At 32.4% G+C, this 11150-nt stretch overlaps 1 protein-coding gene across 1 annotated transcript in view; it reads left to right on the forward strand.

Annotated features, from left to right (window-relative positions):
• The window catches only part of SI (sucrase-isomaltase), an 89071-nt gene extending 78209 nt beyond the window's left edge, over positions 1 to 10862 (forward strand). Inside the window, exons 41-47 of the mRNA XM_069472982.1 lie at positions 192 to 276; positions 361 to 417; positions 1116 to 1240; positions 4702 to 4790; positions 8289 to 8338; positions 8539 to 8706; positions 10794 to 10862. Coding sequence (XP_069329083.1) covers positions 192 to 276; positions 361 to 417; positions 1116 to 1240; positions 4702 to 4790; positions 8289 to 8338; positions 8539 to 8706; positions 10794 to 10862 — 643 coding nt within the window. The remainder of the gene's footprint in view (positions 1 to 191; positions 277 to 360; positions 418 to 1115; positions 1241 to 4701; positions 4791 to 8288; positions 8339 to 8538; positions 8707 to 10793) is intronic.
• The last annotated feature ends 288 nt before the right edge of the window (positions 10863 to 11150 follow it).

The raw sequence follows: 11150 nt of genomic DNA on the forward strand, positions 1-11150 counted from the left end.
GTATGGTACTGCTGCACACTGAATTCCGAGAGCTAGGATTGTTTTTGATGTTTTTTTTTTTTTTAGGTTGATTTTCATTTTAATCCACAAAAATCCATATTGTAAAATGTGATTTGAATATTATTCTAATGGTATTCTGAAGAGATAAAGTTATTTGACTTAATTTAATTATTTCTAATTATTTTCTCAAGGTTCTTTGATGAAAGGGCAACCTGGGATATATTTAAGCAGTTCTTATGGGGTTCAGCATTTATGGTTACCCCTGTATTGGAACCTGTAAGTCCTACTATATAATTTTGTTCACAGAATAATTTTTCTTTGGTTTATATGTTTTTTAATGACTATACATTTAAATTCCAGTATGTTGACGTTGTCTATGGATATGTCCCTAATGCTCGGTGGTTTGACTACCATACAGTAAGTATTTAAAGAATTCTGGGGAATTGTCTAAAAAGAAATGAGTAATAGTTTGGTCCTAGCCTTTTCATTAATTATGTATATGATTTACTTTCGACTTAAAAAAGTAAGATATTTCTTGCTGTTTATACCTGAATCAAATTAACACACAGTGAAATAGAGTTAATTTATTCTGCCATTGCTTGTTATACAGTCATTGATGTATTTTAGCAAATAAACATAGTAAGGGCACATAACAAACAAAAAGTTCATTGCCTTTTATTGGATATGTAAAATGATCATTAAAGGTAGTGCAGTCCTTCCAAAAATAATGTACATGACGACTCAGGAACAGCTTTTGTGACCTTTCAAAAATTCGCACATTTTCTGCATGTGAGCTCCACAAAAACAAGTATCTGTAAATTACTTGCAAAAATATCATAAGGATTTATATTTAGGGACTAAAGATATATTTTAAAATAAATGTTATTGTATATATGTAAGGTATACACTATAGACATTATGGGATACATATAAATAGTAAAATAATTACTATAGTGAATTAAATTAAGATTTCCTGAATAAATGTTTGTCTCTAAATTTTTTAAATTGAAAAGCATATTGTTTAACATTACAAACGTGTCTCCTCACTTACCAATATTGCTGATGATTCCACTTCTTGCTCCTTTTGTTGTTCTTTCCACCCCTTTCATTTCCAGGGCGAAGATATTGGTATCAGAGGACAATATCATTATTTTAATGCTTCTTATGATACAATAAACTTACATGTCCGTGGTGGCTACATCCTACCATGTCAAGAGCCTGCCCAAACCACAGTTTTCAGGTAAGTGAACTGTTTTCAGAGCTCAGATTAAATTTTGAGATACATCATGCTGGAATTGTCAGGAACTAGAAAGTTCTGATATTTTACCCCAATTGCAAGCTAGTACAGTAGCCTGCCACAGTATCATAGATGCTTGGGAAGAGACAAAAGTCTTTATTATTTATGGCATAACAAGAAAGAGGAACTTTATATTAGCATCAGTTTTTCTTGTCCCCCAAACCCCATGAGGATGACATGAAGTGGCCCAGGCAGATGCTGCACATATAGGAGGCTTGTGCCACAGCTGAGGATCCCCAAGTTTAAAAAAAGCCAAACTTTTATAGGACTACAAGCAAACCTATCCTTTCTTTGCTTTGAAGGAAGACATTATCTTTTTTATGCTGGACAGTAATAATAAGAATAATATATTTTTAAAAATTTTTCCGTGTCCTCCAATGCTATTCACTTTTAAAATATCCTTGAAAAGAGTTCAGAAGAAAAGCTGTCAGGGTCAGGGTCTCTACATGTAAGATATACAGTAATGCAAGAGACTAATGGAAAATTGTCTTCCAGTACGACATCCACTCTTTTTGTTTCTGTGTTGTTCTCTTTTATTTATTTATTTATTCAGGATATTATGGGGGTACAAACATTTTGGTTACATGTAATGCTGTTTGCCCTAACCAAGCCAGGGCTACAAGTGTGTCCCTCCCTCATACAGTGCATTCCACTTCCATTAGTTGTGAATTTCCTCCCCTCCGCCCCTCAGACCAAAATATAAACTTAAACTCTATGACTTCTGTACATAATATGCAGAAGTACTGGCAAATGAAAGTCTTATATTTTAAATGTCTTCATCTTTTTTTCTGCCTCTAACATGTGGAACAAACTATTACTTAGTTCATGAAAACATGATTTTTTATGAACCTGTTTTTAAGACTATATTTTTTAGAGCAGTCTTATAATCACAGTAAAATTGAGAGGAAAATTCAGAGATTTCTCATAAAATCCCTGCCCCCACACATGCATAGCCTCCCCTATTATCAACATCCCCCACCAGAGCGGTAGATTTCTTAAAATTGTTGTATCTACATTGACACATTATTTTCAACCAAAGTCTATAATTTACATTAGGGTTCACTCTTGGTATTGTAGCCTCTGTGGGTTTGAACAAATGTATAATGACATGTATTTACCATTGTAGTATCATATAGAGTAATTTTACTGCCCTAAACATCCTCAGTGTTCCATCTATTCATCCTTCCTCCAACCCATGGCAACCACAGTAAAAAGTTACTTTCTTCATCATGTTGTCTTTTCCAGAATGCCATATAATTGGAATCATACAGTATGTAATGTTTTCAAATTTACTTCTTCCCTTAGTTATATACATTTAAGTTTCCACTGTATCTTTTCATGGCTTAGTATCTCATTTTTTATCACTGAGTAATATGTATATATATATATATTTTCCATTTTGTGAACCTTTTTACAAACTTTAAGTCAATATTGCTTGGAGGACTTCTCTTCCCTTCCCAGCTCTTTTCTGTTTCCCTTTCTCTGCCTTCCTCTGACTTCCCTGTGATATATTAATATTTCCAGACTGATTATAGTCCATGAAAATATAGATATCCACTGACTATATCAGTACTCCTTCAAACTGCTAAGTTCCCTGCTGTCCACAGAGGAGCCAGACTTGTTTCTTAGTGGTCTTGTCCCATATAGAGATGAAGGATAACACAGATTTTCTATCACTCTTCATAGTTTATCATCTGGCCAGGACCCTCTCTTCTTTGGGCACCTCTATCAGGTATTCACTCTCTTTCACTCAGCAATATGCCAGAGACCATGGGTCCACTTTGTCTTCTCTTCTGTGACTGATGCAAGAGTGAGTCTCTTATAGCAGACGCAGAGTCTCTATTTCCATTGCCCAAATTGCTGGCTTTCACATTCAAATTCTAGAGGACTCAGTCCCTATTTTTCTTTTTGTTCATGCTATATCAACTCTCTTGGTAATCTGCATACTGACACCTTCGTTGGCATGAATAGACTCTTCTCATCTCTTGGAACCACTCAGCTCCATTTCTGTCAATATTCTATCATGATATCAATTAAAGATGAGAAAAATAATTTCACCCGATAAGTGAGGGCTTCATGGAGGAAACCATTCATAAGTTGTGCCTTGAAGAATCCTTGCTTTTGTTATGAGACAGAAGAGAGACCATTGTACAGGATAGAATAAAAGTTGTGAAACTCTTTTTAATCTCAAGTCTTATTATATGTCTGAAAATTGCGGGTTAAATCAGATTTTTAATGTTTCTAAATTATACTTTTAGCCCAGTGACTGTGAACTGAAATGCATATGAGTATTCATGCTAAAGTTTGTTAACATCTTTTACCTGGAAAATATCAAGTTACTGTGGAGATTTGAACTTCAGAAATATGAATATTTTAGGAGACTTCCATGACATACATCCTTCAACATTTGTGATTGGAAAAGGCAGCTAGTTAAAACTATTTGTTTGAGAAATCCTTCCTTAACAATATGATGCTGCTAAAACAAGTTGTGTCCCACAATCACTGGATATTGAACATGGAAGCAAGTATTTAGTTAATAAATAGGCCTATATAGGCACATGCTTGGGAGGTATTTTCTATTACAAAGATAGAACTTGGAACTTGCTGGCTATTCTACACACTCTTATTAATAATGGCCAAAAATAATTCAGTGATTTATGTATGCAAATGTGAGGAAGACTTAAATCATAAGAGATCAAAATGCTATAAAAATAGTTTAATGTTTAATGGCCATTGACAGGATTACCAAAGAGAAGAATAAGTAAATATATCAATAACCATAGGTTATTACTTAGCCACCAAAAACAATGGTGATCTAGCACCTTTTGTATTATCCTGGATAGAACTGGAGCCCATTCTACTAAGTGAAGTATCACAAGAATGAAAAAACAAGCTCCACAAGTACTCACCATCAAATTGGTATTAGTTGACCAACACTTAAGTGCACATATAGTAGTAACATTCACTGGGTGTTGGGCAGGTGGGAGAGGGGAGGTGGGGATGGGTATATTCACACCCAATGGGTGCGATGTGCACCATTTGGGGGATGGACATGCTTGTAGCTCTGATTCAGGCAGGGCAAAGGCAACATATGTAACCTAAACATTTGTACCCCCACAATATTCTGAAATAAAAATAAATAAATAACTTAATGTGATTTTAATTGCTGTAAATGAGGCCATTTCTGATTTGTTACAGTAGATGAACTCTTGAGAACAAAAGACATGAATGATATTTTCTATTAGATATAAAGAATTTCATAATTTATATTGTATGTCAGTTTGCATTCTACTTAATTGCTATTCCAATTTGTGTTCCTTTAGATACTTATATGTATGATATATCATAACTAAACATATTTTATTCTATAAACATGGGTAAAACTATATATTTCTTTCTTATAGTCGACAAAATTACATGAAGCTCATCGTTGCTGCTGATGATAATCAGATGGCACAAGGATCTCTGTTCTGGGATGATGGAGAGACTATAGGTGAGTGTTCCATTTAGTAATTGGTGACATACATATTCTCTAACATTAATTTTATGTTACCTATTCTTCAGATGCCAAATATTAAGCTATTACTATTATTCAAAATTAAAAGAGTTTAATAATGTATTGAATCAACTTAAATAGATAAACAATTTCAAAGGCATTTAAAGACCTCCCTTATCCTAAATATAGTTAATACCTATGGTAAATGTCTGAATAACTAAGAATTCGTGTGGGTAGGGATTATATATCTATCATCTTTGCATTTCCAAAAGATAGCACAGTGCTTTTCACGTAACAGACACTGACTTTAGTCAGTTCAACAGTCAAGTTCCATGTGAATATATTGATGCTGTAGGGGATGAAAGAGGTGATCCCTTTCATAAGGGATCATAGCCATATCATAAGGGTCATAGCCAACACCCCTATAACAAAAGACAAGTTAACGATAAAAAAAAGCATAACAAACTTATTTAATCATAGTTTTATGTGACACGGGAGCCTTCGAAATAAAGACCCAAAGATATAGGGAAAGTTATCTGATTTTATGCTTAGATTCAATTAAGTAAGAACAGCCATGGAGAAATGTGATTGGACAAAAAGTGTATGAGCTAATGGAAATAGACTGAGTGGGGAAACCTAGCAATGTCTGTCTGTTCAGATTCTTCTTGTCCTCTTTGTTGTAGCATTTCTTCCTCCCAGGTGTGAGGTAGAACTTCTTTGGAATAAAGATCTAATTTCTTTAAGGCAAGCTGTTACACAGAAAGGCAGGGGGAAGCTTAGAGTAATATTCTTAGGATTTATGGCTAGCTTTGGAGGGGGAAAGGGTTCTTGTTTCTGTGACTGGAGAATGAGGATCAAGAGACAGGAAGGCAGGAGGAGGTCAGAGAGAAACTTTGCTTCTGAAGCCTTTATTTTGGGATATCATTTTTGAGCCCCAATAATGCACAAAGGATGCCTCTAAAACAAGGAGATAGTCCAGAAACCAAACTCAAATAAATTTGGTCTGTGTATTTTATGGTTATTGTTTTTCGCTTGTCCGTTTGGTTGGTTTTGTTTTTAACATTTAACATTTTTTTTTTTTGTACAAGAGAGGACATCCTTAAACTTACATCTATGTTTACTGCCTCCGTAACTGTTCCTCAATACCAGAGTGAACTCTAAGCTCCTAGCCTTGTGCACTCTATTGACCATTGGCATCAGAAACAAATGGGAATAGCTTGTTAAGAATGCAGATTCTGGGGCTCATCCAAATTCCATTAGTTTGGAAAGAAACCCAGGAATCTGCCTTTGAGCACAATGTTCCCAGAGATTCTTATGCTGCGCATAAAAACTGCTAAATGAAGTATACTGACTGCCATTTAATGGTGCCAGTTCTACCTGATGGGTGTTCTGAACATTTTCTTGACACAAACTTCAGTCATAAAGACTAACATCTATGTAAAGTTGAAGTTTTACATAGATGGACTATGTTAACTGAGGTCCTACAAAGCTTGCAGCCTTTCTTTCTCACCTGGGACCAACAGGATGCACTTTGAATTTGCCTACTATTAATATTACCTGAGGTGTAAATTTGAAGTACTCATAATTTGTGTCTTTGTCGTAGAATCTTTGCATCTCACAGTTTAACAAATTGAATTCATTAATTGTAACAGTTAGGTAGATAAATCTTCTCTTAGAATTTTTTTCTCCAGTTCTCCCTATCAAACTAAGATGTAGATGAAATAACTTGGTATGGCCTTTACCCTATTCATGTTTCATGGCAGGTTTTTATAATCACTGGAAAGTAACTGAGTATAAATCAAATATTTTTCTATGATCTCTCCATGCAAACATACAAAATTGTTTTAGCCAATTATATCTGCTTATTTTGTTATATTTCACAATCTCAGTATATTTTATATAATTAATATGAAAATTTTAAGTAATCCCTTGAAATCTCTTCACTTAACAGAAACAACAATATACAGCAAATGCTACCTCTCTGAATTTATTAGATCACAATCTCCAAAGAAGTTTTCTCTCACAGCAAGCACACCAGTCTGAAATGATTTCTTCCTTTTAAGCAAATACATTCAAATTTTGTGATATATTGTAATGTGCTAACAAATTCTTTCTCTCAAAAAAAAAAATCAAAGATAGAGAGAGATGAACCTGTCATAAAACTTGTGAACATTAAATAAATTTTGACCATTCCAGCTTTTAATAAAGGTATAGCTTAGTAAAATGTTAATTTGTCCTACTTTTCCTAATGAAATAGATATGGGTGTGCCCTTATCTTCCTCTTATTCATTAAAAACAACAAAGGTGCTCATATCCTCCTAATAGCTGCCACTTTTGTTTTTTTGGTCTCAGAATTCTTTACTTAAAAATTACTCATTCAAAACTTATCCTAAAATTTTATATTTAAAATTAAAACAAATATTTAAGATATATTAACACTAAAATGCTTCATAATGCATAATAAATTAGTCATGCATAGATTGGCATATGTAGAGAAAATTTTTTAGGTAGAATATTAATATTAGTATAGGCAATTATGCTAATTAATTTTAATGGATTAATGAATACAATGACGTCTAAGTAGACAAGAATTAAAATACATTCCTTTTTCAAAGTTACTTCAGTACTTGTTTCAATCATTCATTTGATTCTACTTTCCCCTTTCTGTCTTAATGCATGCTTTTACTTTTTACATAGCAGCACAATCTTAGAAGTCAAGGAAAATTGGGCTTGATCCCAGACCTTAACAGTAATTACTTGTTTCACTTTTGGCAATTTATTTAACCTCTTTCAGACTCACTTTCCTCTTTTATCAGTGGGCATAAGAATAATACATATCTCTTAGAGGAGTTGTGATAAGTACTTAGAATTTGGAAAAGAGTAAGCATTTAATAAATTTTAGCTGTAAGATTATTATTAAAATTGATTTTAAATATGAAAGATTATACTTTAGATAAAACAGTAGATATAAATGTTGTGCTTTATCAGTGGCATTTCAGTTGACCTGCAACAGTATCTACTAGTTGAATTTTTCTTAAATGACAATGTGTTGCTGCCGTGTTTCGTTTCCTTTAAAAGTAATATTATTTTGTCAGTCACTGACTGACGTGGCAAGTAAGTGTTCACTGCTATTGCCACCCAATTCTGTTTATTCTTGCACTTCTGTGCACTTCTTGCCACCTTTCTAGAGAGGTGTGTTAAAGTGATTTTATACCTGTTACAGCTTTAGTGTTACCCTCCTACACACATAAACACACACACCACACACACACATCCCATTCTACCTTGTCCCCTTAGGATCTTTTCTGGTGATTCATCCTTCATTTCCAGTGTTTTTTGACCTGTGTCTAAAGAAGTTAAATAACATTAGAGAAAAATTAGTTATGCATTGATACTATATGCTACTCTTTATACTGGAAAGAGAAGCAAAATATGCTAATATTTACTATTGTTCTTTGGAAATAAAAATATATTATATTTTTTCTCTCTCTGCAGACACCTATGAAAGAGAAATATACTTATTGGTACAATTTAATTTAAACCAGGTGCGTAAAATCACTAATATGCAACTTTTAGAAGAATATTTGAAGTTTTAATTCATGTTTATAATGTAAAATACCTCATTTCAAATATTTGAATAAACAATTTGCTATACTATGAAATATATTTTTGGTTAACAGACATTTTTCAAAGATTTAATTGCTTTTGTAAATCAGAGGTTTAAATTATTTCTTTATCTTTACAGACCACTTTGACCAGCACTATATTGAAAAGTGGTTACATAAATAAAACTGAAATCGTGCTTGGATACGTCCATGTATGGGGGAAAGGAACGAATAGTGTCAACGAGGTTAATCTAGTATATAATGAAAATACAGTGTCACTTAGTTTTACTGAAGAACCAGATAAGGAGGTAAGTGACATAAGAAAACATTTTTTAAATGTAGCTTTTCAAAACATCTACAAAACTTCTTATATTTCTCAGCCATGAAGATACATAATTATGAGTCAATTATGACATTCCTCATATATTCATTTTCATTAAATTTCTATATTTATTTACAAACATTATCCTTAGTAACCTGTCAATCTAATGACATCTATTTTATTACTGTCCTAACACAATCAAAGCAAGATTAAATTAAATTAAACTTGTAAATAACTGTTAAATTAAACTTATAAATAACCTATAAAGTGCCTCAAAAATTATCTTTTCAAAATAAAATGTCTACAAATAACATTGCATATGTCTTAGATAAATATGTATTTGAAAATTCTTGCAAAATTTATAGAACTATTTCTTAGCACTCATGAATATAGGAGTATGAGAGATTTGATACAGACACTAAACAAGTAGTCAAGATTCTTGTGTTAAAATTTCACTGCTGCTAGTAATTAGCCTTTTACTTTGAACAAATAATTTTAGCCCTTCTTGTTTTTTCCAATTGAATAAAAAATATACAAGTAAACAATCTCTTAACCTCTTTCCTATCTTAAGTTCCGTGAATCTATGGCTTGTAAAGGTAGATTTAAAACAACACATATTCTAGAAAACAGCTAAGTGTTGCAAGTATTTGATCTAAGTTTAAAGCTATGTATACACGCTTGAAACTGTATTAATGTATGTGCACACACCCTTTTGTGTTTAAACTTGTGTAAAAACAATGAGCTATTAATCAAAAACTTTAGATGAACTTAACTTGCAAAATAGTTGTTTGACTTCAACTTAAAGCAGTAGTAAGAAAAAAAATCTTTGACAATATTTTATTACCTCAGTGATATCAAAAGAAGATATTTACTTTAACCAAATATCAAAAGAAGATATTTACTTTAACCAGTAACAATTGGCAGTTCTAAGTGCATTTAAATTAAGCAAATATTTATGAGCATTTCCTATTTTCCAAGCATTCATAGATACATAGGAAAAGGAGAGAATGGTTAGTTTCCGTCTCTGTCCTGGTTGCTCTTCACTTTATGCAACTGATGATTTAATTACTCTATGAATATGATTTTTATAACATTTTCCTAGCAATAATTATGCGTAGTTGATTTTTGCACATGGTATTAAAAGCTATGTGGTATATTTGTTGCTTTTCACTTTTGATAAAAAGAGCTAGTTTAAGTTTAATAATTGATATAATTATTAACTTTTACCTTTTAAACTTTTCTTCTATAAAGTGTGGTATTAATCCAAAATTACTGTGCTTTAGTGAAGAATACATATTATAAAGCCATTAATAGAGTGATTGGTGTGTGCTAGGCTGCAAAGGAATGTTAATTTTACTTCCCCTTCTCTTGCATATTTGATTCTTGTATCCAAAATTTCTGAGCTAAGGCACAGAGAGTCTTGTAAGTGTATTGGGGAAAAAAATAGCAATGGCAAGGTCTCCTGAAATCATGTCATAAAAATATGACAGATGATTGTTTGACTAGAGTTGCAATTCATCATCTCTATGATTAAGCCCTACACAGTCTCAGTGAGATTGTCTCCAGTGAAAGAAAGTAACACAGATAAAACTGTAATTATTAGCAATCAATTAAGCATCACAAAACTCTTTGTGATTGAGGCAAAATAACGCATATTTTTAAATCTAAACTTTGGGTGAACATGACTGGAGAACATTTGAGGAAGTGAAGCATTAGAAATCTATGCAGTGCAGTGACAAATAATTCCATATGTATTATGGTAATCATGTGGAAAAACTAAAAAATAGAAATGAATATAATTGGTTAAGAGTTTTGGATTTTTACTGTCTTTCAACATTCACTCTGCCTCTCTTGGATTTATTTTCATCCTCTGTAAAATGGGTTGATTTAGTAAGATTATTGCTGAAATTGCAAGGTCTCCAGAAGAAAACTCCATCAAAATAAAAAAGAAAAACAAGGTATATCCTATTTATATAGAGAACATCTTTCATGGAAATAGTCTTCACTAAAACAGAAACGAAAATAAAAATGTGGTTCTGATTAAATAATTAATTACCATTTTACTTTTCTTAGATATTAAATATTGACCTGACCGGGAATAGTGTTACTCTCGATGACCCAATAGAAATCTCCTGGTCGTGAAGATCACCATCAGTTCCAGTCATCAAAAAGAAAGAAATACATGGATTTATGTTTTACAGCACTTATAATTTTTTTCTACACTGGCTTGTTATATTCTATAAAATATAATTTTTATAACATCTATCTAAAAGTTATTGCACAGTGTGCATGGATGGTGGTGCTAATTTTGTATTAGTAAGGGCTGGATTCAATTTTCTAACACATGTCAAACAGAATTTGAATAGTTCTATTTACCCTTGTTAAGTATCAGCTTAAGTGTAAACTAATTATTAAGTATGTATATGTATA

The sequence above is a fragment of the Eulemur rufifrons genome, chromosome 7, assembly GCF_041146395.1.
Source record: "Eulemur rufifrons isolate Redbay chromosome 7, OSU_ERuf_1, whole genome shotgun sequence".
NCBI lineage: Eukaryota > Metazoa > Chordata > Mammalia > Primates > Lemuridae > Eulemur > Eulemur rufifrons.